This window comes from Rhodotorula toruloides (assembly GCF_000320785.1).
Source record: "Rhodotorula toruloides NP11 unplaced genomic scaffold Scaffold14, whole genome shotgun sequence".
NCBI classification, from domain to species: Eukaryota; Fungi; Basidiomycota; class Microbotryomycetes; order Sporidiobolales; family Sporidiobolaceae; genus Rhodotorula; species Rhodotorula toruloides.
Genome location: NW_015622974.1, coordinates 209,032 through 235,220, shown reverse-complemented (window position 1 = coordinate 235,220; position 26,189 = coordinate 209,032). Strand labels below are relative to the sequence as shown.

At 61.6% G+C, this 26,189-nt stretch overlaps 9 protein-coding genes across 9 annotated transcripts in view; 4 read left to right on the top strand and 5 right to left on the bottom strand.

The window, feature by feature from the left end:
* Positions 1 to 178: 178 nt before the first annotated feature.
* RHTO_01618 (eukaryotic translation initiation factor 2-alpha kinase) lies at positions 179 to 6,246 on the top strand (the record flags this gene model as incomplete). The annotated part of the gene is made up of 20 exons (XM_016415299.1): positions 179 to 227; positions 303 to 352; positions 408 to 496; positions 554 to 638; positions 694 to 861; positions 918 to 1,191; positions 1,251 to 1,358; positions 1,411 to 1,897; positions 1,956 to 2,098; positions 2,153 to 2,618; positions 2,676 to 2,696; positions 2,758 to 3,211; positions 3,275 to 3,352; positions 3,411 to 3,451; positions 3,507 to 3,661; positions 3,717 to 4,471; positions 4,530 to 5,384; positions 5,441 to 5,615; positions 5,669 to 6,005; positions 6,072 to 6,246. 20 exons carry the CDS (start codon positions 179 to 181, stop codon positions 6,244 to 6,246), a joined length of 4,965 nt encoding a protein of 1,654 aa, XP_016272677.1.
* Positions 6,247 to 6,602: 356 nt separating this feature from the next.
* On the top strand, positions 6,603 to 9,106 carry RHTO_01617 (MFS transporter; the record flags this gene model as incomplete). The annotated part of the gene is made up of 10 exons (XM_016415298.1): positions 6,603 to 7,073; positions 7,120 to 7,144; positions 7,202 to 7,364; positions 7,418 to 7,474; positions 7,532 to 7,685; positions 7,747 to 8,310; positions 8,369 to 8,456; positions 8,518 to 8,715; positions 8,779 to 8,827; positions 8,884 to 9,106. 10 exons carry the CDS (start codon positions 6,603 to 6,605, stop codon positions 9,104 to 9,106), a joined length of 1,992 nt encoding a protein of 663 aa, XP_016272676.1.
* A 955-nt stretch (positions 9,107 to 10,061) lies between these two features.
* RHTO_01616 (E3 ubiquitin-protein ligase RNF14) lies at positions 10,062 to 12,208 on the bottom strand (the record flags this gene model as incomplete). The annotated part of the gene is made up of 6 exons (XM_016415297.1): positions 10,062 to 10,253; positions 10,312 to 10,578; positions 10,636 to 10,730; positions 10,828 to 11,319; positions 11,375 to 12,101; positions 12,170 to 12,208. 6 exons carry the CDS (start codon positions 12,206 to 12,208, stop codon positions 10,062 to 10,064), a joined length of 1,812 nt encoding a protein of 603 aa, XP_016272675.1.
* Positions 12,209 to 12,402: 194 nt separating this feature from the next.
* Positions 12,403 to 13,116, bottom strand: RHTO_01615 (uncharacterized protein; the record flags this gene model as incomplete). Its single annotated transcript, XM_016415296.1, has 1 exon — positions 12,403 to 13,116. The coding sequence occupies one exon, from the start codon at positions 13,114 to 13,116 to the stop codon at positions 12,403 to 12,405; it is 714 nt and encodes a 237-aa protein (XP_016272674.1).
* Positions 13,117 to 13,491: 375 nt separating this feature from the next.
* On the bottom strand, positions 13,492 to 16,466 carry RHTO_01614 (F-box domain contaning protein; the record flags this gene model as incomplete). The annotated part of the gene is made up of 12 exons (XM_016415295.1): positions 13,492 to 13,734; positions 13,797 to 14,599; positions 14,663 to 14,727; positions 14,789 to 14,836; positions 14,890 to 14,993; positions 15,062 to 15,342; positions 15,397 to 15,432; positions 15,488 to 15,567; positions 15,637 to 15,713; positions 15,768 to 15,962; positions 16,024 to 16,286; positions 16,352 to 16,466. The coding sequence occupies 12 exons, from the start codon at positions 16,464 to 16,466 to the stop codon at positions 13,492 to 13,494; spliced, it is 2,310 nt and encodes a 769-aa protein (XP_016272673.1).
* A 240-nt stretch (positions 16,467 to 16,706) lies between these two features.
* RHTO_01613 (mitochondrial carrier protein) lies at positions 16,707 to 18,809 on the bottom strand (the record flags this gene model as incomplete). The annotated part of the gene is made up of 5 exons (XM_016415294.1): positions 16,707 to 16,774; positions 16,876 to 18,157; positions 18,221 to 18,301; positions 18,435 to 18,526; positions 18,590 to 18,809. 5 exons carry the CDS (start codon positions 18,807 to 18,809, stop codon positions 16,707 to 16,709), a joined length of 1,743 nt encoding a protein of 580 aa, XP_016272672.1.
* A 343-nt stretch (positions 18,810 to 19,152) lies between these two features.
* RHTO_01612 (RNA binding motif protein X-linked 2) lies at positions 19,153 to 20,239 on the top strand (the record flags this gene model as incomplete). The annotated part of the gene is made up of 3 exons (XM_016415293.1): positions 19,153 to 19,230; positions 19,292 to 19,599; positions 19,672 to 20,239. 3 exons carry the CDS (start codon positions 19,153 to 19,155, stop codon positions 20,237 to 20,239), a joined length of 954 nt encoding a protein of 317 aa, XP_016272671.1.
* A 231-nt stretch (positions 20,240 to 20,470) lies between these two features.
* RHTO_01611 (ferric-chelate reductase) lies at positions 20,471 to 22,619 on the bottom strand (the record flags this gene model as incomplete). The annotated part of the gene is made up of 5 exons (XM_016415292.1): positions 20,471 to 20,855; positions 20,918 to 21,035; positions 21,093 to 21,416; positions 21,475 to 21,793; positions 21,852 to 22,619. The coding sequence occupies 5 exons, from the start codon at positions 22,617 to 22,619 to the stop codon at positions 20,471 to 20,473; spliced, it is 1,914 nt and encodes a 637-aa protein (XP_016272670.1).
* Positions 22,620 to 24,243: 1,624 nt separating this feature from the next.
* The window catches only part of RHTO_01610 (pyruvate kinase), a gene marked incomplete at both ends in the record, with an annotated part of 2,512 nt that continues 566 nt past the window's right edge, over positions 24,244 to 26,189 (top strand). The window contains 8 exons of the mRNA XM_016415291.1: positions 24,244 to 24,261; positions 24,397 to 24,480; positions 24,743 to 24,764; positions 24,827 to 24,886; positions 24,958 to 25,032; positions 25,093 to 25,130; positions 25,197 to 25,241; positions 25,301 to 26,095. Of these exons, the coding sequence (XP_016272669.1) occupies positions 24,244 to 24,261; positions 24,397 to 24,480; positions 24,743 to 24,764; positions 24,827 to 24,886; positions 24,958 to 25,032; positions 25,093 to 25,130; positions 25,197 to 25,241; positions 25,301 to 26,095 (1,137 nt within the window). The remainder of the gene's footprint in view (positions 24,262 to 24,396; positions 24,481 to 24,742; positions 24,765 to 24,826; positions 24,887 to 24,957; positions 25,033 to 25,092; positions 25,131 to 25,196; positions 25,242 to 25,300; positions 26,096 to 26,189) is intronic.

Sequence of the window (26,189 nt, the reverse complement as noted above, 5' to 3'; positions counted from 1 at the left end):
TCTCACTCTTCCACACTCGCCGGCTGCTCTCGCTCTCGCGACCGAGCGCTCCTAGCCGCCGCTTCTGCTAAGCTACTCGTATACGACGTCTCTGCACTGGTTCACGACCCGCCGGATGCTCCCTACCGCCTGAAAACGCCTCATCAGCCTCGCAAATCCTCGAGCGACACCCCGCAGGATGGAGGATCTGAAGGAGGTGCAGGAGCGTGAGATAGAGGTCTTGCAAGGTGCGTAACAGATCACTGTCGCGAGCGAACCTCACCTAGGCTGCGTCTCCTTCCGTTGACCTCGCCTTCATCCAGCGATCTACCAGGAGGACTTTGCGCAGGCAGAGAGCCGCACGGCGTGGAAGGTACAGCTAGACCCTTTTTGATCGTGCTCAGGTACACGCTGACCCTTCGCTGCAGGCTGTCAATGCGGCGCACGAGTTTAGGGTGTGCGTTCGGCCGGTCGAGGAGGATCTGAAGGACAAGGTCTACGTGTGGATCCGCTTCAAGTGCGTCGTCAATGTGGTAACTGTCACTGGATAGGCATGCTGACGCGGAGCCCACAGGCTGCCGCAACGTTATCCGAAGGTCGCTCCCACGATGACCCTGGAAGATGCGAAAGGTCTCGCCTCGCAACATCTCGCGCATCTTGTGCGTGGGCAATGTCCACAGACTCCAGCCCTCGTCGCTGACTTCGCCCTCGCAGCTCACGACCCTGCAGCGCTTCGCGTCCTCGCGACTAGGCGACGAGATGATCTACGACATCTGCTCGCAAGCCGCCTCGTACATCACCGAGCGTCACGTCGACTCGGTGCGAGGGGCGCAGCCAAGCTTGGAGGACCAGCGACGGAAGCGCGGGGAAGAACAGGCCAAGGTGAGTGGGCGAGACTCGCTCCTCCTCGAGACAGCGCTGACAACCTCCGAACGCAGGCAACGCAAGAAGCCGAAACTCGAGCGCGAGCACTCAGGGAGCAACAAGAAGCTGAAGAAGCTGCTCGCTTGTCGCAGCTCATCTCCGAAGATGTGCGACGGAAGGAGGAGGTCAGGCTTGAACGGGAACGGCGGGAACGGGAGCTCGATCGTGAGCGGGAGAGTGGGTCGCTCGAGGTGGATGCTCGTGGTGAGAAGAGGATGAAGATGGAGGTCGCGAAGGGAGATGCGAAGGTCGACGCTGTTGTCAAGTTCGGCTACCCGCACTCGACCGGTACGTTGTGCGAGTTTGCGTCGAGCTGTGAGGTACTGAAGCTCCTTACTCGCGCACAGACTGGCTAGGCGGGCTCTTCTCTGCCGAGCTCGAGACGTCAGGCAAGGCTGAGGCGGTCAGCGTATTTGCTTTCGACATCCTCGCGCCTTACTACCTCTCTTCCCAAGGTGCGCAAGTCTTGTCGGTCTGTGCAGGCGTACGCTAACAGCTGGTCCGCAGGCAAGCGCAAGGTCGCCAAACTTGAAGCAGACCTTGACCGTATCTTCCACCTAAGCCATCCTCGGCTGCTCTCCGTCGTCGGCTACCGTATCGTCCGCTATTCTCCGGGCTTCTTCCCTCTCAATCCAGCACTTCTTCCGTCGATACGGTCAGGCGAGGGATGGACGCTCCTTGTTGTCACCCCGCCGAATCGCTCGCAGTCGCTCGACGAACTGCTGTCGACCGTCGGCGAACTCCGACCCGATCGCGCCCTCGCCTACTTCGCGCAACTCGTCTCGGCTGTCGAGGCTCTCCACTCGCACCACGTCGTCCACCGTGCGATCAGACCGAAGACGATCTTCGTCACGAGCGAGAAGAGCCGGTCGGACTCGTCGGAAGCGGCCGGCGTCAGGCTGGTAGGCGCAGGCTGGTACCGTCGACTCCTTGACCTCAACAGGGCCGAGCCGTGGCTTCAGCAGCCCGCGGAAGAAGAGCTGCCCGATGGATGGTAGGTCACCTTCCGCTGAAACCGACTGCTGCAGCGCTTATCGTCCCCCACGTCGCAGGGTCTGCCCCGAAGCGGTCTCCGCGCCGTTCACCTACGACCGATCTCGCGACATGTACGAGCTCGGCGTTGTCCTCGCCCAGATGCTGTACGGTCTCGACGTCACGCGCAAGTTCCCTACTCCTGCCGACCTTGTCCGAAGCAGTGAGTCCGACCATGCCCTCGGGAAGGTTTCTGCAGCTGACGCTACCGTGCCAGTGCCCCGCACTTCGCCGTCCATCGTCAAGCGCGTCCTCAGCGACCTTCTGCTCGCCGAGGGCAAGAAGCGTCCCACAGCAGCACGCCTGGCTGCGCAACTCGCCGAGGACAGCGGAACCAGTACATCCCACGGCACGCTCGCTCTATCGGCGACGCCGCCCAAACCCCTCAACGGTTGGCAGCAGCTTGGGAACGGACAGCAAGTCCTCACGCCGCTTATGTCGCCGCCAGCGGCGCATTCTTCTCGAGACACGGCAGCTCCAAGCGGGTTCTTCTGGCAGCCGCGCGCGGCGCAATCGCGATATCGCGAAGAGTTCGAGGAGCTCGAGTTCCTGGGAAGAGGCGGCGGCGGGCAGGTCGTCAAGGCGAGGAACAGGCTCGACGGCCATTTATACGCCGTCAAGAAGATCCGACTGCCGAACGATCGTGCGAGCGAGGCCAAGATCCTGCGCGAGGTGACCATCTGGTGCGTGAACACCGGCGTACGGCTTGACTTGGCCGCTGACATCCGCTCACTCACCAGGTCTCGCATGAATCACCCCAAGTGCGCCAGTTCGCTGTCTCTCGTGCTGATGGCCTTACTCACCGAATTCTCTTGCCACCAGCATCGTTCGCTACCATACCAGCTGGACGTCGTTTGACGATCCGGTCCCGTCATTCGATGCGCTTGGCTCGGGCACTACGCTCGACTCCAATACCGGCACCCAGACCTTATCGACAACCGATGCGAGCACTCGGCGTAGCACAGAAGACGAAGCATCCGGTTCGGACGACTCGGACAGCGTCGTCGACTTCGACGAGGACTCGACGCCTGGCGACTTCGACATGGACTTCGGCGACGAGCTCGAGGACAACCTGGATTTTCTGTCGGTCGGCCATGCGCAGTCTCAGAGCGTCTCCTACCCGAGCATCCACTTCGGTAACGAGGACGACCCTTCTCGACCCGGCTCCGAGCGCGGCAGTCCCGGCCTGTCGCGAGCTGGCTTCTCAAAACCGCCGACAAAAGCCTCGACGCCGGTGTCGACAACGCCCAAGCAGAGTCGGACGCTATACATCCAGGTCCGCCGCGCCCTCGGGCTCAGCGAGGCGACTTGATCAGCTCACACGCGCTCTTACTCGCAGATGGAGTACGTCGAGAAGCTTACGCTTCGCGAGGCGATTGAGGACGGCATCTCGGAGGCAGATTCGTGGCGATGGATCGTGCGCCCCTCTCCTTTTCTTCACCTAAGCGCGGGCTTACACCAAGTTTGCCGAGCAGTACCAAATTCTATCCGCCATGCTCCATTTCACCTCGCTCAAGTATGACTGCTTGTCCTCAAATCTTACTGCTCGCGCTCACCTGGACCCTTCGCAGCATCATCCACCGCGACCTCAAGCCGTCCAACATTTTCATCGACGTGAAAGGAGACGTTCGAATCGGTGACTTCGGTCTCGCGGTCGGTTCTTCCGAGACGGCCGACGTCTTTCTCGCTCAAGACGGCAACATGGACGAGTCCGACTTGACGTCCGGTGCGTGCGAAGTCCTGCCTCCCTTTCCACAATCGTTCACGCTGCCACCCTCCAGGCGTCGGAACCTCCCTCTACATCGCGCCAGAAACAATCAACCGCGGTCGGCAAGGTCGCGCGACGAAGCACTACAACAACAAGGTCGACATGTACAGCCTCGGCATCGTCTTCTTCGAGATGTGGCATCCCTTCAAGACCGGCATGGAGCGCATCCAAGTCCTGCACGACCTCCGCCGACCCGAAATTATCTTCCCGCCGACGTGGGACAAGGTCAGGCTCGCTCGGCACACCAAGATCGTGCAAGCCTGCCTAACTCACGATCCCGAGCTCCGCCCGTCGCCGAAGGACTTGCTCCAGTCGGACCTGCTGCCGCCACGCGTTGGCGACGACTCTATCGAGGAGACGATCCGCCTCTTGTCGCAGCCGGGCACGACGCACGCCCAAACGCTCATCACGGCCCTCTTCAACCAGTCGGACGAAGACCGCCTGCGAAAAGACTTCTCCTACGACTTCTACGACGGATCCGGTGCCAAGGCGGACAACGACCCGTACGCGCAACTCGTGCACGACAAGCTCAGCCGCATCTTCCGCCAGAAGGGCGCCGTGCAGATGGACAGCCCGCTCCTCATGCCTCACTCGCAGGTCTACGCCTCCCGCAAACCCGTCCGCCTCCTCGACGCCGACGGCACGATCGTCTGCCTGCCCTTCCAGCTCAACATTCCCTTCTGCCGGATGGTGGCACGCGATACTTCGCTCACCCGCATGAAGCGCTGGACGATCGCTCCCATCTTCCGACCGACGCAAGCCGGCGGGGTGCGTTACCTGCCTTCCGCCGATCTGCCTGCTAGCTCACGTCTGCCCTCATCCGCAGCAACCGCGAGCTGTACTCAACGCCGCCTTCGACATCGTCTCGGACGCCGTCATGCCCGCCATGGAGGCCGAGTGTCTGTTCGTCATCGAGGAGATCCTCTCCGCTTTCCCTCTAACCGGCATACCCGCGCACATCATCAACCACTCGAAGATCCTCGACGCCCTGCTCGACATTGTCCCGGCGAAGCAGCATGACGCCGTTTGCGACATCCTCATCCAGCACGGCCGGCTGCAGCGTACCTGGGTCAAGACGTCGTCGGAGCTTCTCAAGCTCCCCGGCGTAACACGAGCTATGTGCGAGGCGCTCGGGACGGTTGACGTCGCCGGCGATGTGGGCAAGATGCGTTCGCTCGTCATCTCGGCCGCTCCTCGCCTCAAGCATGTCGCGCAGGAAGGTTTCGAGGAGCTCAAGGACATCGTCGCTCTGTGCCGCCAGATCGGGATCAAGAATATCAAGGTCGCCCCGCTCCTTGCGGCGAACTACGACGTGCACCGCGACGGCACCATCTTCGAATCGCACGTCCTGCGCGGCAAGACGAGAGACGTCATTGCAGCCGGCGGACGCTTCGACGAGGTCGTCACTCGCCTCGCCGCTCCGGAAGTCCGCTTCTCGGGTCGCTGCCCGCACGTCGTGGGCTTCTCGATGGCCATCGCCAAGCTCTCGGTCGCTGCCGCAGAAGCGAACGCAACAGTCGGCAAGCAGGCGATGACGCGCAAGGAGGAGCACCTGCGAAGCTACGGGCCGTGGGCAATCCGCCGCTGCGACGTCTACGTCGTCTCCTTCTCGCCTGGCCTCATCGACTTGCGACTTGAGATCGTCAAGGACCTCTGGCGCAACGGTATCAAGGCGGATTTGGTGCGTGCAGCTCTCCAAACCGTGTGCTCTCCACAGCTCACTTGGTCCTCCCGTAGATGTACGACGACGACTTCCTGTCACTCACGCCTGAACAGCTGGTCAACGCTTGTCGTCGCGAGGGTATCCTCTGGCTCGTCATTGTCAAGCCGAGCGCCGCTGGACGGACGGTATCGGACGAGTCGGAAAAGTCGCTCAAGGTCAAAAGCGTCCTGCGAGGCTCCGAAGAAGAAGGTGCGCCGCACTCGTCTTGCTTCGCGATTCGCCACTGACTCTCTCGCTTGCAGTCGGTCGCGCCGAACTTTCGAACTGGCTCGTGAAGGAGCTGCGCGAGCAATCTACCGCCGACGAAGCTGCTGGAGGCGGAGCTACCGATGCCGCTGTCGAGACCTCCGGGTCTTCGCTGGCCGAGCCGCCAAAGCCGCAGCAAGACTACATTCCAGTCCTACCCGACGACGACCTGCGACAAAAAGGCCGGCACAACAAGCGAACCATGATCGTCTCCCGCGCTCAGAAGAACGTCGAGGAGGCGGTTGAGGCCGCTGCCCACGCTCCTGTCTTTGCGGTCGACGTCGACGGCCTCTCGTTCGAGCGGATGGCGCACTCGCCAGTCTGGGTCACCAAGTGCGTTGCAGCTCGCTTCTTCCTCTTCTCTCGATTACGCACATTCTGACGGTGTCCTCGTTGCAGCGACGAAGCCTTCAAGACCCTCGTTCAGACAGCACCGCCCGGCAAGCGCGACTACTACACCTCGATCCGCAAGTCGATACAGCGGACTCGCCAGGCTAAATCCATCTCGCGCTTCTGGCTCTTCTCGCTGCGGGACAGCCGCAGCGTCCTCATGTCTTTCTTCGACGGCGTTTAGCCGCCGCACTGCATTCTGCCCTCGTACCAACCTGTCCATCCTTGTTGTCGAAGTTATCCCTTCTCCCACTTCCTCTGCATCTCGCATGTCGCCCTCCGCCTCAAGTGCGTTGCCGTCGGGGCTTCGAGAGTAGATACAGGAAAGGAGCGGTCTCGCAGCCACAAAGCGAAGTGACTGCCCCTCGTCCCTCCTCCTCTTCCTCTCAATCTGCTCGCTGCTCTCGGTCCTCACGCTCCGACCGTATGGCTGCACCATCTTTGTAGCCTGAGACCGACTCCCACATCCCTCGAACCGTCCCATCGAGCTGCGTTCTCCCAACTCGGTCTCCCTCTCCTCCACACTCAGCGAGTTGTCCGATGGTCTCGCCGCCGTCGCAGAGCGGGTCGGCATACCCTCCGCCTACACAGTTCGCTCGGCAACAGTCTCGGACGCCTTTACTCGGCGGAAAGGCGGATCTGCCGGTGCTGGGGACGTTCGGTGGACTGTCGACTGATGAAGTCGAGCGAGGGAGGGATAGCTTTGAGCGGCACGACGAGGACGAGAGTGGACTGTCTGAGGATGGCTCAACGGGCGGACAAAGCGGGCACCCGAACCAGGTCGAAGGCAGCCTCACACCTCTCGATGCGACGCTCGAGGAGATCGGGATGGGGCGTTACCAGTACTCGCTGCTCGTGCTGTGCGGTCTCGGCTGGATGGCCGACAATGCGACACTGCAGCTTATCGCGGTGATCCTCCCGCGAGTCCAGGAGCATTGGCAGGTCGGCGACCGCTGGATCGGTCTCCTTTCGACGAGCCTGTTCGCCGGCATGATGGCAAGTTCGGGTCTTGTTGACAGTTCTGCGAACTTCATTGACGTATAGTCTCGCTCGACAGGTCGGTGCTTGGGGCTGGGGCAGCTGTGCGTCCTTCATTTACCTCGTCAAGTGTCCCGAGTACTCACGCTTCATCGCCGCAGACTCCGACGCGAAGGGTCGCGTTCCCGCCTTCAACTTAACGCTCTGCGTCACTGCCGTCTTCAGCGTGGCGGCTGCCTTCGCCCCTTCGTTCGGGATGCTGTGCCTCGCGCTCTTCTTGCTTGGAACGGGTGTCGGGGGCTCGATGCCGACGGACGGCACTTTGTGCGCTCGCCGCTCTCTCAGTCGTCAAGCCCAGCTGACAGTTTACCACACAGGTTCCTCGAGAACGTGCCGCGATCCAGCCATTACCTTCTTACCGCTCTCTCCGTCTTGTTCGTTCGCCTTCACCTTCGCCATGAATCATGGCTGACTTTGCACTGCACGAACAGTTTTTCTCTCGGCGCGATCATTACTTCCCTCCTCGGTCTCGCCATCCTGCCCCGATACTCATGCCCGCCCGTTCCTCCCGGCGGCGAGTCGACCTGCGACGTCAAGAAGGACAACAACGGCTGGCGCATCATGCTCTTCGCTCTCGGCGTAATGGTGCGTGCGAACGCGAGGAAAGGCGAGCCATAGATACTCATAGACCACGGACTGCTCGCAGACGATGGTCATGTTCCTCTGCCGCGTGCTCTTTTTCCGCCTGCACGAGTCGGCCAAGTATCTCGTCGCCGCAGAACGCCCTTCTGCCGCCGTCTTCGCCTTACAGCGGATATCTCGTATCAATGGCCAGGAAGCGAAGTGGGACTTGCAGGACGTGGTGGACGACGAGGTCAGCGCACTAGCGAACGACGTCGACCGGTCCGACGGCAAGCTCAGCCCGCCAAGCTACGCTGCGACAGGGGAGACGACGCCCGAAAGTCGGCCCCTATCCGCTTCGCCATCCCTGCTTCCCACCTCGCCTCGCTCCCGAAACTTGGACGGCGACACCGACGAAGAATCCGCCGACCTCTCGACCTTCTCTCTCCCTTCATCCGTCTTCTCGTCGACTTCCGGTACTCCGCGGCTACGGAAAGACCAACCGGCTTGCATCGACCGTCTTCCCGTTTCTTGGCGAAGCGGTGCGGACGAGTACCTCGCCAGGCTGGATGAGCTACTTGAACCGAAGTGGAAGCGGACGACGACGCTGATATGGGTGATATGGACATTGGCGAGTGCGGGATACACGGTGCGTCGATTCCCGTCAGTCTCTCTCGCATCTTTCGCTGACTCGTCCCGTCGTCCAGATCTTCAACGTCTTCTTGCCCAAGTTCTTGGAGTCGAAGCTGTCAGATGGCGGCCAACCGAGTAGTCAAGAGGCGACACTGCGAGATTGTGCGTCCACCTTCTTCCGAGTGCAGAACCGCCTCGTCCTGACCCCCACATCTTCCTGCAGACGTCCTCTACACCGTCTCCGGCCTGCCCGGCTCGCTCCTCGGCGCCTACCTCGTCGAGACGTCTCTAGGTCGCGCCAAGACGCTCGCTTTCTCGACGCTCCTAACGTCGGCGGGGACTTTCGTCTTTGTCTTTGTTAGCTCGCAGTTTGGCGTCATCGCGAGCAGTATGGCGGTGTCCCTTGCAGCGACCCTCATGTGTGCGTCGCGATACGTGCGCTCAACCGAGGGCTTCGCTTACAGTCCAGTTCCGCTTGTTGCAGACGCCGTGATCTACTCCATCACGCCCGAAATCTTCCCAACCTCGCTCCGGTGCGTCCTCTCGTCTCACAGTGCACAGGCGACGCGCTGACGACATCCATCTGCAGAGGAACGGCCTGCGGCATCGCGTCCGCCCTTTCCCGCCTCGCCGGCATCGTCGCTCCCCTCCTCACCGGCGCCCTCCTCAGCCTCAGCAGTACCGCCCTCCCCCTTCTCCTCAGCGCAGTATGCTTCTTCACGACGGCGGCGTGCGCCTGGGGCTTGCGGAGCATCGAGGAACGGTTGAGGCGCAAAAAGGGCGGCGGGGGAGCCCCTGTGCTGGCTCACTAGGTCGCAGAAGGGCTTTGGGTAATTGTATACAGCTTGTGCCATACTTGTTGACATTTCATACGTCGTTACCGCGACTCGGCTTCTCCTGCTCCGTCCCTTGCGCCGGTCGCGAGTGCGCGTCGAGTTTGCCTGTTGTAGCGTCGCTTCATCTGCACCGGCCGCATCCTCCTTGCCTTGGCGAGCACGTCTGGGTCTGTGAACCGCTTGCTGCCGGCCTAGTTGCGGTTGAGGAAGGGCCGCCTTTCGAGACTGGTTGTCGGGACGAAGCAACGAGGTCAGCTGGAGCTGCTCGTCCGGGCCTCTGCTACAATGCAGAGCGGTACTCACAGGGTATCTCGCCGCCGCAACTCAGGCCTGACCGTCCTCGTTCTTGCGAAGTCCCGCTCCTTCTCTCCGCTCCTTCCCCTCCTCCTGCTCCCGCTTGTCGCCCGTCAACAAGCCCGCCGCCTGCTCCGCCGCACCCTTGACAACGCCTCCTGCTGTCTCCGCCGTGTACTGCGCAGGACCCTCATCGTCGTTCGTCACGGTCGAGGAGAGCGGAGGCCGGTTGTGGGCGCCCCCTGCGAGAGACGGCTTCGTGGAGGTGGTGGACATGCTCGAGGAATGCTCCGTGTTGTTCTGCGTGGTCTGCCAGGAGCACAACGGCCGCAGGAGGAGGAGGAGAAGCAGCGACCGCAGCGGAGGAGCGCTATTTCCGGGCGAGGCGATGACGAGTTTGGCGGCAGAGGCGGCGACGGGACGAGCCGGACACCAGTAGAGCACTGCTGCGAGCGAACTTGCGCAACTCAAAGAAGTGCAAGCGAGTGTGCGCAGCGGGAGGACGAGGAGGAGGCAAGAAACGAAGGGGCTGGATTTGAACCTAACGATGCAGGGATGCGAGAGTGCGATGCGAAGAATACGACAAGCCTAGGAGTGATAGAAAAGATGTCTAGATAGATAGGAAGACCGCCCAAACTCACGCCGCTTCCTCCGCGAGAATCTCGCCAATCCACTCGCCCACGTCCGGTTCGCCGCCTGGGTGGAAGTCGAACAGCTTGCCGTAGCAGGTGCTGTGTTCCGCTGAGAAGTGCTTGTACGGGTCGGACGGCGAGATTGAAGCGCCGCAACGAAAGCAAAAATGAGCACTGCACCGTCCGCACGCCATGTGCTGCCGAACGCGAGGCAAGGTGAGCGGTCAATCATGCACGAGAGGCAGTGGCACGCACATTGCAACCTTGACTCTTTTCGATAGGGGTACCGCACCCCGGGCACTGCGTCGAATTCTTCGCCAGCCACTCTTGAAGCGCTTTCTCCTCCTCGTACGCGGCGACGAGCCGTTTGATGTTGGCCGTCCCGTACCGGAGCTCGAGCGTCCGGCGCTCGTCGTCTGTGCCGGAGAGGTAGGCTGATACGATGGCGGACGACTGAGGAAGAGCGCAGGCGTTGCGGGCGCCGTGCCAGCCGTGTCGGCAAAAGACGCAGAACGAGTAGTCCTTGGTGCAAGCCGTGTCAGCAACGTCGATGGCGGAGAGCAAGGAGAAGCGACTCACGCATGATGGGCAAACACGCAGCTTCTCCTCGTCCTCCGAAAGCTTCGGCACCGCCGCCTGGCACGAGTCGCGGGGGCAAAAGGTGATGCTCGGATCTGGCGTGATTCCGGGTGAGCCACGCACAATGAAGCGTGAAAGCGAGAAGCAAACACACCACTCTCCATCCGCACCTTCTCCTTTAGCCATTCCCACCTCTTCTCCCCTCCTCGCCGACCAAACTCTCCACTTCCTCCGCCGTCGTCCGTCCTGGCTTCTCATCCTCCCGCTCGAAGATCTTCTTCTCCCCGCTCGCAGCCAGCTGCTTCTCCCACTTCGCCCTCGCCTCGACACATCCCGTACTCGGGCATGCAACGCTTCGGACGAGTCCTTCGCGGATGAGGAGGGACCAGTAGTCCCGCAGACAGGTCTTGTCAAAGACGCAGCCGCAGGACTCGATGCGGATGCAGGCGGAACCGCGTGAGGGGGAAAAGCAGAGAGGGCAGGTGTGCGAGGTCGAGGCGAAGTGATCGGCTAGTGCCTCGCGGTTGAAAGACGAGAGACGAGCGGAGAGAGGTGTCGTGTCAATTGAGGGCTTCGTCTGCCGGAGGACAAGCGGAAAAGAAAGGGCGAAGGTGGAGGTAAAGTCCGGTGAAGAGGAAGAAGCCAGGTCGACGAGGGCGAAAAGGCATTCGTCGCCCGTGTAGACTGTAGACAATTGGTCAGCTCTTCTGCTAGTGTCCGCAAGGGCTTTGGTGCGCACCAGCAGCCAGCGTCTCCTCAGCTTTCCGTCGTCGCTCCTCCCCAAGCCAGGCAAACTCTTCCAGCAGCGTCACCTTCTCTGGGCCAGCCGCATCGGGATACGCCTCGGAAAGTCGAATATCGAGAGCGAGTGGCGGAAGATGCCGCAGCTTGAGTCGACGAGGCTGCTTGTCTGTCAAAGTTTGGGCGGATCGAGCGGCAGGAAGAGTCGCAGGAGATGCAGTCTCGACGGGGCGGCTGGCGATTCGAACCCGCGCTGTCTTGGTCGAGGCTACAGGAGCGGCGTGGGGGATTTTGTCGGCAGAGGGAGGCGAAGAAGAAGATTTTGGAGTTCGAGCAGAGGCGTCACGCTCGATTCGGGGCGCTGTAGGCGGCTGTCGGGGCTGAAATGGTTCCGCAGTAGGCGCCAATCGTGCGTTGGGACCAGCACGATGCCCGTCAAACCCTGCACTAGCACCCCCACCTCGACCGCGACCGCCTCGTCGTCGCTTGTTCCGTCCAGACGCAGCTGGTGCGCTCGCCTGCTTCTCCTCCTTTGTCACCTCGAGCGTCGCCACCTGCTGGACAAGTGTATCGAGCGGCTGAACAATCGCTGTCGCCTCTTCCTCGCTCCAGTCCCAAACCTCGACATCCTTGTCCTCCTCGAACTCGACAGGCAGAGCGACTTTGACCAAGACCTTTTGTCCATCTTCTGACAGAGTCCACGAAACCGTGTCGGGGTAGATGGCCTGTGAAGCGAGAACGCTCATCAGTTTGTGTGGCTGTGTCGAGATCGGGATGAGGAGAACGGGCGCACCTGCAGAGCCATGAGCTCCTCCTGCTGCCGCTCGTTCATTTCGACTGTCCTACACGTCCGCACACAGCCCAGCAAAGTCCAGCAAGCGGAAAGAAGCGAGGAAAGCGAGCAGTGGCGTAAAGTGGAGGAGAAAGAGGCGAAAGAGCGCGACGGCGACGAGTCTTCGACAGCGAGCGGTCACGGCGACGTGGCGAAAGCGACCCTTCAAGCGTTCGACGCACCGCGAAACCCGCCTACATGCCCAGCAGCTTCGTCAGGTCGACCTCGACCTCCTCGACCCGCTCCGCCGACCCATCCTCGGAGTCCGCTTCGTTATGCGGCGGCTCCTCCAAGCGCCTGATCTTGACGGCGTGAGCGATCTGTCCCTCGCGACCTTCGAGCCCACTCGTCCTCCTGCGCTTCTTGCCTTTGTGCGAACCTCCGCCCTCATCCCTCGCCGGCGCCGTGCTGTGCTTCTCCGCTTCCGCCTTGATGCTGTAGAGCTGGCCGTCCGTGTACGAGTTGGCGTCGAGCGTGCCTTTCGAGACTGCTTCCCTGACCGCTTCAGCCGCCGCCGATTGCCTCGCCTGCTTTTCGCGCCAGCTCAAGGTATCGCTCGAACTGGTTGAGTGGCGCCGCTTGCTGGTGGTTGAGGAGGCCAAGGACGTATTGCTGTAGGAGGTACTGGCGATCGAGTCGGCGCGGTCGAAGGAAAACTCGCTGTCAGGGTGCCAAGGGGAGGTGGAGTAGCGAGGCGAGCTGGCCGCGGGGGAAAGAGCCTCGCCGGAATTATGGTTGTTCCAGGTGTCTGTCGCTGCCAGGCGGTTGCGGAACGATGGGTAGGCGGGCAAGGTGCGCGGAGTTTCGAGGCGGACGAAGAGGAGCTCGCCGGAGGCGATGCGGCGACGAGGCGGCGAGCGGCGCGGTGCAGGCGTCTCTGTGGCTTCGTGAGTGCTGTTGGTGCTCATTGCGAGGGCGCTGCAGGGCGTGAGAGGGAGAGCGGGCGAAGAGATGAGGCGAGATGTCAATGCGAGCGGTGAATCCGACCAAGTCCACGGAACGCGGCAAGGAGCTGGCGAGACGGCTAGCTAGCTCGAACAGAGAAGCGATGATAGTCAACTCGTAGCAACAGGCGAGAGCGAGTGAGCGAGACGAGAGGAAAAGCGGTTCGCCATCTGCTTGCGAAGGTCGAGGCCAGAGTGGCTTCTCCAAGGCGCGGGCTTCGTATGTACAGCTCTGCAAGCGCACGAGAACGACCGACCAACGATTACTGAACGACTGGAAACGACGAACAAGCGCGACAAGCAAGCGGATCTTCTCTTCCTCCTCCTCCTCCTCCCTGATCAACCTGAATCCTCCCCGTCCTCGTCCTCGCCCTCGTCCTCTGAGCCGTCCGAATCTGACTCTTCGCTCCTCGCACGGTTGTCGTAGGCAAAGGCGGACGACGACGTGAAGAGCCGGTCGGACATCTTCTTCTTCTTGCTGCGCGTCTTCTTGTATTCGCGAACGACGAGGACGGGAGGTTCGAGAGCGAGCGGCGGCTTGAGGCGCGAAGCCTTGTCGACCTCCTTCTTGATCGTGCAGAGCTGGGTATGAGGACCACACATCAGTCTCGCGACGAAAGCAGGCGCTGGACAGACGGGCGCACCAAGTCGAACCACTTGCCTCTCCAGCGGAACTTGCGCTTGAAGCATGTCGCGTTTTCCCACTCGATGGAATGGACCGAGTCGAAGTAAGCCCGTAGCTCGTAGAGGCCCGCAGTCGCCTCGTCGAGATTGCCCAGCTCGAGGAGTGCAGAAACGGCGCAGGCGATTTCGAGTGGCAGGTTGATGTGGAACTGAGGGCCGGCGCGGAGAACCTTGTCGTTCGGGACGAAGTTCTGGAAGTTGTGCGCGAGGTGCTGGTGCTTGAGAACGTCGACGAGCGGTCCGATGCAATTCTTCGCGTCCGGACGAGGGTTCATGTCCCGCATCTCGTCCCACGGGAGCGGCTTCTTGCAGTTTTGGAAGGCGCAGCAGACGAAGGATGTGGCGCGCGAAAAGAAGGCGTCGTCGAGTGTCGCTTCGAGCGGTTCGTCGAGCGTGTCTTGGGTCTGCCGGTCGTCCGGATCCGTCGTTGCCGAGAGGATGATCTCATGAGCGTGCAGGATCAACTCCAGACGGTACTGCTCAATCTCCTCGTTGATGTCGACCAGGGCGTCCTCCCAAAGCTCGTCGTCGACGCGAACTTCGTCGAACACCCAAAGAGGCATTACCGACTCGAAAAGAAGAAAGTCGACGAAGAGCGGCATGAACGGCTGTGCATCAGCCTCGAGATCCGACTTGAGCCCGTCGTATCGCCTACGCAATGCGTGCTGACGGTCTTGGCACATCTCCTTGTAGTCGGTCACGTAGCGCTTCTCGCGCACGTTGTAGAGGATCTTGAGAACCTTGCTCTTGATCGTCTCCCATTCTGCCAGACAGGAATCTTCACTCAGATATCAGAGAAGCCGGAGCTGGTGAAAGACGGACGTACCTTCGTCGGTCAGCGGCGTCTCTTGGAAGACCAACTTGTGGTAGAGGAAGTCATCGTGGTCGAAGCTGCGACGATCGGCATGAGCGAGTGTCGCGCGAGCAAGCGATACGGCGAGGAAGGGCCTACTCCTTGTGCCCGAAGCGACGGTCGATAGCCCGCACCCTATCTTCGATCCTGCGGGTCGGACGGTTAATGAGCAGTGCGATGGAGGACAGGGCTGTGCTTACTGTTGCGCGCGCTCCATCCACAATTCGGGGAAGAGATATACTCGCTTGCGCTCGGCGAGAAGCTTATGAAGCTCACGCTCGGCATTGCGTAGCTTGATAGCATCCTGCGAGATAGGACGCCGTAAGACGGTGTCGGTAAATTCGTGCGCGAACCTGCACACGCTTGACTCACTTCGCGGAACTCTGCGCGCAATCGGAGGCGGGCGTTGACGATCGCAAGAACTCGCTCCCACTTGGCGAAGCCGCGCGGGCCAAGCTCGCGGCTGTCGTCGCTAACGTCGTCCTCAACGTAGGAAGGCTGAGCAGCGCGAGAGCTGCGGGAGCGTGAGGAGGCGGAATTGGCGGGACCGGAAGGTGCAGCCTCCTTTGTCGTTGCGTAGGCGTCGGCATCGGCATACTCGAGCTCCCATAACTTGTTACTCCACCACTCGAGGTCGGCAATCAAGCCGTACGCTGTCAGCGGGAGGTGAGTTAGCCCTGAGTCGAGACGTCGAAGCGTAAACGCACGAGCATCGGCTAGGTAGCGCATGTCGTTCTGCGAGTCTGTAGGCCAAACATTCAGCAAGAGTGCCGACGGAAGCCGAGCTCGTCAACTCACGCAGACAGAGGAGGACGCAATCTTTCGCTTGCGGATGAATACCGGGACGAGATGCCTCATTCCAGTCGAGGCGGACGACCCTGTGATGGACAGAGTCAACTTCTTGTAACGCTGATTCGATGATTCGCCTCCCAAGAAAGCAAAAGTACAGAACATTGCGACAGGCTTTGCATAGTCGCTGCATGATGCCGAAGTCGGCGCGCTTGGCGTAAGGCGAGTTGCACGCCTGAAGAACGCTGAGATGAGTCATCCAGCGGAGGAGCCAAGGAGGAGAGCGCACCTGGCACCTCTTGCCGAACATGAGGTGGGCGTACTGAAACTCCGTCAGGCCGGCGGACGACACGTCGGGGAGATCAAGTCTCCCGCGCGACTCTTGCCAGACGGTTTGGTACGCGGGCGAGCCGAGGAGCGAGCGGTACTGCTTGTTGACCATGCTGAGCGCGAGAAGGTCGTTCGGGTCGAGATGCGAAAAGATCTGTCCGCGACGGGGTCATCAGCGTCAGTGCGTGTCGAGCAGAGGCGGGCGGTGGACGCACCTCGACGAGCAACTCGAGCGGGAGCGTCTTCATAACCTCGAGCCTCCCGACGTCCTTGCCCTTCCTCCCTCCCTTCTTCCCCGCCCCGGCTCCTCCACCCTGTCCGCCCTTCCTGCCGGCCGACTTGGACTTCTTAGGCTTCTTGCACGACTCCTCCCAGTCGCTCGCGTCGTCCTCGCTCGTCTCGTCCTCGTCCTCCTCACCCTCGTCCGAATCGAACACCTCGACCGCGCGTCCCTTGCCCTTGTCGCGCTTCCTCGGGACTGCATGACACACCAGAAAGTCAGCACACCTACTCGCCCACCACGAAACCGCGAGGCGGACGCACCAACCTCCTCATCAGTCTCCCTCTCCTCCTCTCCTCCCTCGTCCTCGAAAGCGCGTGCGACGGCGTACGAGCTCCTCGTACTTGCCCTGCGGGGGTGTTTGGCACGTCCAGTCATGCGTCCGAGCTAGTCTGAGCGTGTGTGAGTGAGCGGGAGGGGGGAGAGAAGGAAGAAGGTCAATGCGAGGGTCGGGTGACAACTCGGAACGGGCGTGGAAGAGAGCGAAAGCAGCCGAGAGGAAGCTGCTGAGTGCGGGAAAGGCAGTCGCAGGGCGCTCAAGAGCGAGAGAAGCGAGAAAGCGAGACTCTCTCCTCGTCGAGCATGTCCGCCTCTCGTCTCGCTGCGCGGTCGCAATAGCTACACCTCGATCTTCAGGTCACCCGACGTCAACGCATAGAAGAAGAACCCGACCGCATATGGAGGAACTGGAAGTGATTAGAGTCAGCCGTCTAGGTCGATTCGTCTTGTGAAGTGTGGCTCTAAGCTGCGCGTCTGCTGGCACAGCAAGCAAGGGAGCGAAACGCACTGTAGCTCAACACCTTCGCACCGGCCCGCCACCCTCGCCCACTCGCCTGCTTGCGCAGGTCCTCGACCGCCTTCCTCCCTCTTGCGCTCAATCTCGTTGGACCGACAGGTCGATGCGGCGGTTGAGGTGGACGAGGTATTGCGGATGATGTAGAAGTCGACTGCCGCGCCTCGACGATCTGAAGAGTCGTGCGGGAGGCGAAGAGGAAGGTCAAGGTGCCGTAGCGCTGACATGCTGCGCGGACGAGTGACGGTGCTGAAGGCATCGGCTGCCGGGCTGGAACAGTTGTTGGAGGTGGTACGAGCGGTTCCGTCTGATTACGCTCGCGCTGCCGAAGCTGCAGCTCGTACAGCTTGAGCAGCCGTTCCCGCTCTTCCTCCCTCGCCTTCCGCCGCTTCTCGATGGCAGCACTTCGCGACACGGTTCGAGTGCGGCCTATTCGAACCCTGAACTCCTTTCGGCCGGTCGGTCCCAGCTGGTCGTTCGCCCTGCGTTCGCTCGCTCCGCCAGCCGAAGTTCGTCGTCGTCTCTGCGGCGTCGCCCCCACGTGCTGCTCCGAGCGTGTCGAAGCGTCCGTGCCTGCCAAAGCGAGCTCCTCGATGACCTTGAGCCGTCCATCCTTCTCTGCCCACTTCGAGCGGCCTTCCCAGATCGCGCCCCTCATCCGCTCGAACGGCCGCGCAATGATCGAGAAGACCCATCCAGCGATACCGCCCGAAATGAGGATGCCGAGGCTCTGCAGGACGAGTCCAGTCGGCGTCCGCCTCTGCTTCTCTTCCGCGTCTTCCGCCTTGTGCGGGTCGATCCCGTCCCAATTCAGGCCCGCAATCCGACTCGCCTCGCGACCAACTTCGAAGATGACGAAGAAGATGCCAAAGCCGACGCTGTCCTTCACAAGACTCAGTCCGAAAAGCGACCATCCTCGTCGCGCCCATCGTCGCCCCTGCTCGAGGCGCTCGCGAGCGGTCGTCGCGGCTGCTCCGCCGAGACCGGCGGTTCGAGCTGACTGGAAGACGGCGTCTCGTAGGAGACCCCACCAAGAGACGAACGGCGTGCCCGCTGCCGATGTAGCGAGTCGTAAAGCGTGCAGGCGGCGAAGGCGAGGATTGCGAGAGTCGGCTTTCGCAAGGCGGAGAAAGCGCTGTCGCCGTAAGAGGAGGAGGCGGGCATTGTCGAGTGGCGCAGAGATGAGGGATTGCGCGGCACCGGCGAGCGAGCCGGAGATGAAGGGGATGAGGAGGAAGCTGGCGGCGGGAGAGTCGAAGCGGGGAGTGAGGAGCGACTCCCGAGGTCTGCGGGAGCGAGTACGTCAGGATGAGGACAACCGTTAGGCAAAGGGACGCACCGTATATGCTGTGAACAAGGTCAAGCCGATCGTTGCGTTGATAGCGAGAGGCGGGAGAACGTGTTTCGGGAAGAAGCGCCACTACAAAAACGAGGACGTCAGCGATTCGGCCATTGCGCGCCTCTAGCGGCACTACCAGGCTCTAGCGGCACTCCAGGCCCTCGAGCCCGACAATCGCAAAGCGAGGAGAAGCGTGCAGGAAATCGACACGCACGCCTTCTTTCCGCAAGAGACCGCGCACAAAGCCGGGCGTTACGCTTCTCCCCTGCTCCTCGGCTATCGCCTGTATCCCAGCCCAGGTCGAGACTGCAAAACGAGCGAGAGTCAGCCACACAGGCTGGAGGAGAGCTTCGGAGAGGGAGAACGCACTCTTGACAGGACGGAACAAGCGGACCGGTCGCTTGAACATGAACGCGAGCGCCCCAGCGAGTGCTCGGGAGACCGCTGCATAAGCGGACGGAGCATTCGAAGGTCGGGACGAGGCATCTGAGGAGGAAGAGTCGATGTCGTTTCCGGGATAGACGAGAGGATGTTCTCTGTCGGTTGCTCCATGTTTCGGTACCGCTATGTGTAGCGTTGCAGAGGACATGAGTGGAATGGCGAGGCTATCGGAGCCGCTGCAGCATGGCTTGACGTCGTCGTCGAGGGAGAGTGCCGAGAGGGTGCGTTGGCGATGCGAGGAGGAAGCGGGGCAGGTCGGCGACTTTGAGTAGGCTCCAGTACAACGATAGCAAGGTCTGGTAGCTTCGGGCGGGTCAAACAGCCGAGTCGAGCGTTGCTGTCGCCGCCAAAGGACTCGCGCCAACTCCTCGACCTCGACCTCATCACTCGCTCAGCTCTCGCGCGCTCGTGGGGCTGATTGCTAGCTCGCGTCCTTGCTTCGAGCTGCGTGCTATCTGCTACACCCGCTCGCATCGACCCGACACGCCGCGATGAACCAGATTCAGGCCATCAAACGGATCAACGAGCAGGAGTTGCAGTCGGGGAGCACAGCAAGCTGGCATGACCAGGTGCGTCCGACTATCTCACAAGCAGCTCAGTGAGCCCGGTAACCGCTTCGCCCGCCCGCAGTACAAGGACTCGGCCTACATCAACGTCGGCGGGTTGCCCTACAACTTGACAGAGGGCGACGTGATCACCATCTTCTCGCAGTACGGCGAGATCGTCGACATCAACATGCCGCGGGATCCGCAGACGGGCAAGCCGCGAGGATTCGCCTGGCTCATGTACGCCGACCAGCGCTCGACGGTTCTTGCGGTCGACAACCTCAACGGAGCGCAGGTGCTTGGGCGAACGCTCAGGGTGGACCACGTCCTCAACTACAAACAGATCGAGCGCGATCAGGAATCAGGCAAGATGAAGGAGCGCGACGAGCAGAGGTCCGTTTTCTCCCTTCTGCCGCTGTCGTTCGGTCCCAGCTGACGAGTTTCCCTATTTCTCGCCGCGTACAGTCTCGCCGCACACCCCGAAAAGTTCATCGCCAAGCCCTCTGCCTCAGACGCTGAAGACAGCGATTCCTCCCACCCTTCTATCGACCCCGACGATCCCATGCGTGATTATCTCATCTCGGAGAAGCGCAAGTCGAAGAAGCGACGAGCTGGGTCAGAGGGAGAGTCGAAGGAGGAGAAAAGGAGGCGGAAGGAGGAGAGGCGGAGGATTCGCGAGGAGAGGGAGAGGAGGAAGGAAGGGCGCAGGGCGATCGAGGGCGACTCGTCGAGCGGCAGGCGACGAGAGGACGACGGACGTCGATTGGACGACCCACGCAGGCGGGAAGGCGACTGGGAAAGGGAGCGAGGTGGACATGGCGACCGGCGACGGGACGAGCGCGACTTTGACGACCGGCGGCGAGAGTCGGACAGGCGACGAGGCGACTATGACGACCGAAGAAGGCGCGACGACAGGGATCGTGACTACCGGCGGCGAGATGAGCGAGAGGAACGGGAGGACAGGCGAGGTGGAGGAGGGAAGGCGTCTGGCGGAGATGCTTTCGCAGATCTGGAGAAGTGGGTGCGCGGTTGAAACAGCGGCGCAATGCATGCCTGCTCGTTCACAACATGTGATTGCGGTGCGGAGAGTCGCTTGCTTGTCCCCCTTCCCCGGGCCAGAATCCTCGAGGCTGCACGAGCGGGATACAAAGCGATGTCTAGCTAGCGCTACAGAGGGTGGAGTGCCTGAACGAATAGATACCTGCGGATGCGTGTATGCGTGCATGCGAGAGTGGGGAAAGAACGAAGAACACAGAAAAGAATGCTAGCACTCGAAGAGCGCGACCTCAAGCGAGACAGGATAAGCCGAGAACAGCTTCGTCACCTCCCATCGCACCGCTTGCGCCATTGCAGTCGGGCCGCAGGTGACGACCAGCGTCTTGCCCTGCGCGTTGGAGACGAAGCGAGGGACGATGTGGTCGATCCGTGGTCGGCCGGGAAGGATGGTGAGAGCGTCGACGATCGGGCTTTCGTGCCACGAGTTCATCGAGGCGACGGAGGCGCGGCGCTGTTCGAGGGTTGGTCGAGGCGGCTGCGGGAGCTCCTTGTAGAGCAAGTCGACGGTTTGAGGAGAAGGCGTCTGCATCCCTCGAGTCACGTAGAGCTCGACTTGCAGCTCGACACCTGCTTCGTAAGCCGTCTTGGCGGAGCTACGTGGGGAGAGCCAAGTCAGCGTAAAGCACGTCGAGCGGGGAGCTGAAATTCGACGCACTTCAGCAGCTCGCGCAGCGTCCAGACACTTTGCTCCACGTTCTGCACCGTCCAGAGGACTCGCACCCTCGTCGCGCGCGAGTATGAATTGCGAGCCTTGTAAAGTATGTCGGCGAGCACTGCGGGAAGAAAGCTTGGTCAGGTTCCGACGAGGAGAATGAACGGGAGAGACGCACTACTCATGACATGCGAGATGCCAGCTCCGCCGGCAACAAGCAGGATCTCATGGAACTGCTCCGTGTCCGTCGCGCCGCCATACGGTCCTTCCACGGTGCACCACAGATCCGCCGTTCCGGTCGGGCTCTTCGCAAGCCGGTCGGCAAGGACCTTGGTCATGCCCTTCCGCGTACGCATGACGAAGAGCATGTCGTGGTGGCCGTTGTCGTAGGCTGCGGTGCAGGTCGGGACGTTGGCGATTGAGAACGGGTGCGACTGGAACCAAACCGTCGGGGTAGAGGCGAAGGATGGGTCGAGGAAGTGCAGGAAGCAGTGTTGGCCGGCTAAGGGAGGGATGAGGTCAGCCGGCGACCAAAGTCTGTAGAGAAGAAAGAGACTCACCCTGCCACTCTCCCTTGAACGGCACCCTCAACACGACTGCTCCTTCAATCAGCGTCGCACTCGCCTTGACAAGCGGCGACCTGAACTTGAGCTGAAGGAGGAGACTGAGGGAACAAGTCTGGACGAGTCGCATGACGCGTTCGAAGATCCAGAAACCGAGGGGGACGTAGAGCCAGACGCGGAGGGAGGGGACGTGGTAGATGATGCCGACGAGGACGAGGATGACGCCCGTGACGTGCGCGACGAGGAAGGTCTCGTAGAAACGCATGCGGATGGGGCGGAGGGAGAAGACGCAGAGGAGGATGAGGCCGACGATCATCTGCGGGCGGACTCGTCAGCTTCGAGCTCGTCGCTTTGACACGAGAGACGCTACGCACGGCGATGCCAGTCCGCCCGAGGTAGTTGTGCAGCCACAGGCTACCGACGCCATTCCCGCCGAACCAAACGAGTTGCGCGCAAGTCGCATCGATCGTGTGCACAACGCCAAGCAGCGCCATCCACGCCGCAAGCAACTTGTGGCAGAACCGCAAGTGCTGCTCGTCGATGCCTGTCAAGAACCGCACGAGGCTGTTCCGACCAGTCAGCGCGATGACGGATGGCGACTGGGCCATCGACATCCATCCGCATCGAAGGGCGACAATGTGGATGGTGTTCCAGGTGCTGTTCTGCGGTCCGTTGTACTCGAGAGTGATGGCGAGGACGAAGCCGACGTTGAGTGCGATCGAGGCGAGGACGAGGAAGACTTGGAGGGGGTTCTCGAGGCCGCACGCCCAGCGCGACCGCAACGGGAGGAAGACAATCGCGTCCATCTTAGCCGACCACGTCGCCCGGTGTCCCAGCGGCTCGTACGCCTCCTTCTGCTCGCCCAGCTTCTCCATCTGCAGCGAATTGAGCTTCTGGAGGACCAGCCTCCATGCCCTGTTCCGCCGCGCGATAACCCGTGCGATGTTTCGGATGGTCAAGAGTGCGATTATGGCGACGATGATGTACTGGTAGGCGAGCGCGAATGAGCGGTCGGCTTTCTGCTGGCGTACCGTCTCGTGCGTGCGGACGAAGGTGCTGGCAGTGAGTCGCGTGACGTGCGAGAGACCCGGCGTCGCTGGGGCCGCTGCGGCGAGGAAGGTCGAAGGGTGGAGAGGCGACATCGCGCTGCGATTGTCGGCGACAAAGGGGAGGGTGAAGGGGGGGCCTACGGAGGAGGCGAAACCGGCCGGCGGTTTGTCGAAAGGCGAAGAAAGGAAGCGAGCGCGCGTCGACCCAGCGACTTGGCTTCTAGCAACGAAAAGCACAGCGATCCAGCAGGACAAGGACGAGGGAGAGAGGGAGGGAGAGGAGGGAGCGCTCAAAAGCGAGTGACCCGACAAATGCTGTCGCCCATCGAGGCATGGCCTGCGTCCAATCCAGCGGAATCCTGTCCGAACTCCAGAGAAGGCCCGGCCGGCTTCATGGCATGTGTACGAGTCCGGCAGCGAGTACTCCAGCCTCCTGCCAGATCCGGGACGAGGACGGCTCAACTCTTGCAGGCCGCATTGTACGTGCCTGTGCACGCGAGAGATCTGTCGGACTGATCGGGATGCAGCTGGCCTTGCAAGGACGGCCGCTCGGTCGAACAATGCTGGCGGGTGGACTGTTGCGGGTCGAGAGGAGGCGAAGGTCGGTGTCGGCGTGCGGGCGTCGCAGACGTGGCTGGGCAGCGTTCGAGCGTGCACAAGCAAGCAACCAGAGCACACAGCGCTAGCCAACGGCGTCAGCGAGTGAGGGGCACGCCGCTGAGGAGCGAGTCGCGGAGGAGGAGGAGGGCTTCCTCGTCCGACACCGCTCGTCGTCTCGCTTGAAGTGCTGCTACTGATGCTACTCAGTATGCAAAGGCCCACGAGGTACGTGCAATTCACTCTCGCTGCTCCCACGACGCCAGCTCACCACCCTCTTCCTCCTCAGTTCTTCATCAGCCAAAGCGGTTTGCGTCCGACACACCGGCTTGGAGGGGGCGACTGTCTCGCACAGCTGGCCTGAGTTGTGTCAGCAACGCCTGGTCGTAGCCTGCGCGCAGATCGAGCCGCTGCTGGCTTCGAAGCGCTGCCATCCTGCCGCCGTCCCTCGAAGACCTCGAGTTCCTCTCGCTCCGCTCAATGCGCATACACGGCGCTTGGTCGCCTGTACGCCACACGGCCATGCGGTGCACGAAGACACGCGCGCGCTGCTGGCCTGCGGGTGCCGAATCGACACCCGTCTTGCTCGCATCGCTCTATCCTGCGCTCTCGAGTTCTATCAAGGGCCTGCAGGCGATCTTCCCCGACGGCAATCTGACCATCAAGCTTACAGCTCGCTTGCGCGCATCCAGACTCGAAGATCCATACCCATCAGCGTGCGGGTCAGGAGCTGCTTCCTTCGCTCCGGACGTCTCGCTGATCCACGAAGCACAAGACGGTCCCCTGGACAACTGTGGCTGGCTGGACACGTGTAGACTGACTGCCATATAGCCCAGGACGAGCTTTGCGCCTCAGTTGCGTCGCAGTTCCTCCCCAAAGCCCGCTTCACCTCCTCGAGGTCGACTTTGTCCCCTCGCGTTTCACTGACCGGTCCGCCCGGGACTGTACGTTGATGCAATCACACGAGCGTGCTCCGAATGCCAGCGCACACTGAGAGAAAGCGAGAGCGTGAGACTGCGGCTCTCGGTGAGAGCGGCGCACGGGTCCCAGGTTGACCTCACCTTGTCCCGCTTCTCTCGCTTGAACCGCTCCCGACGCAGAGGCAGACACTCGACCAGCCATGCTCCCCTACGACCAGGCGAGTCTCACCTCCCGCCCAGTCCAACTCGCGCTCGGAGACGTCGCTGACAGCCATCGCTATCGTCCTCGAACCCAACCTCGCCCTCGCCTCGCCCTTCCACACCCGCTGGACGATGTATGACCACCGCAACAGATCACCACCCAGCTCGAATGGCTGCAGAACCTCTCCATCCCGCCCGTCGCGCCAGAGGGACTCCAGCACAAGTCGCTTCGCAAGGTGCGTCCAACGGGGTGGGGCTTCGCGTCTCCTCAGCTCGATTCGACTCGGATCCTGTGCAGTGCCGCTGACAAAGTCTCTCTGCATGTTCTCCCACGCAGGTGAGCTGTCTGATCTCGACTGCGACGCGAGACGGCCGCGACATCCTCGTCGAACGCCGAGCGAGGCTGTCGAGCTGATCCGGGATGGCCGTCCGCTCGCGCAGAGCGAATTGCTCTTGCTGCTCTAGACTGCCTGACTGACCATGCTTGACTTGCCGTAGACCTCGATCATCGCTACCATCGGTGCGCATCTGTCCTCGACCGTCCTTATCGTCAGTCTCGCTCACCTCGCTCTTGTCGCGCAGGCCCCAAGACCAACTCGCCCGAGATGATCCACAAGCTCCGCATGGCCGGTGTTAACGTCGGTGAGCTAGCCTCGGCAAGTCCGGGCCTCTCGAACGAATTCGCCTGCTCACCTTCACCTCGACCTTCGCAGTCCGTATGAACTTCTCGCACGGCTCGTACGAGTACCACCAGTCCGTCATCGACAACACCCGCAAGGCTGTTACCAGTGAGCCGCCCTTTCGTTGCGCTCCCACCTGTACTTGCAACTGACGCGCCGTTCTTGCAGTGGGTGAGGGTCGCCCGGTCGCTATCGCCCTCGACACCGTCTGTTTATTCCTTTGCGCCCCGCTACTGTCTCTGTACTGAGCTTCTCGGCTTACACGTACGCAGAAGGGCCCCGAGATCCGTACCGGCAACATGCTCAACGATGCCGACGTTCGTCCTTTCCTTGCCTCGCTCGCATGATCTCCAGCTGACCTCGTCTCGCGCAACAGATCAAGATTAACGCCGGCCACCGCATGAAGTTCTCGACGAAGCCGGAGTACGCCGACAAGTGCGACGACAAGGTTATGTTTATCGACTACAAGAACATCACCAAGGTCCTCGAGCCCGGCAAGCCCATCTTTGTCGACGACGGCATCCTCTCGTTCAACGTCATCTCGATCGGCACCGATGAGGTCGAGGTCGAGGCCGTCAATAACGGCACGCTCTCGTCTCGCAAGGGTGTCAACCTCCCCGGCACCGAGGTCGACCTCCCCGCCCTCTCGCAGAAGGACAAGGACGACCTCCTCTTCGGTGTCAAGAACGGCGTCGACATGATCTTTGCCTCGTTCATCCGCCGCGGACAGGATGTCAAGGACATTCGCGCGCACCTCGGCGAGGCGGGCAAGAACATCAAGATCATCGTCAAGATCGAGAACTTGCAGGGTGTCGCCAACTTTGACGAGATCCTCCGCGAGACGGACGGCGTCATGGTCGCCCGTGGTGACCTCGGTATCGAGATCCCCGCGTCGCAGGTCTTCATGGCGCAGAAGATGATGATCGCCAAGTGCAATCTCGCCGGCAAGCCCGTCATCTGCGCGACCCAGATGCTCGAATCGATGACCTACAACCCGCGCCCGACCCGCGCCGAGGTTTCGGACGTCGCCAACGCTGTCCTTGACGGCGCCGACTGCGTCATGCTCTCCGGCGAGACCGCAAAGGGCTCGTACCCCATCCAGGCCGTCGAGATGATGGCAGAGACCTGCCTCCTCGCCGAGTCGGCCATCTCCTACCCCGCCCTCTTCAACGTGCGTCCCGGAGTGCCCTCCGTTCGCATCCATCGAGCTGACCCGACTCTCGCGCACGCCCGCAGGAGCTCCGCGCCATGACTCCCCGCCCTAC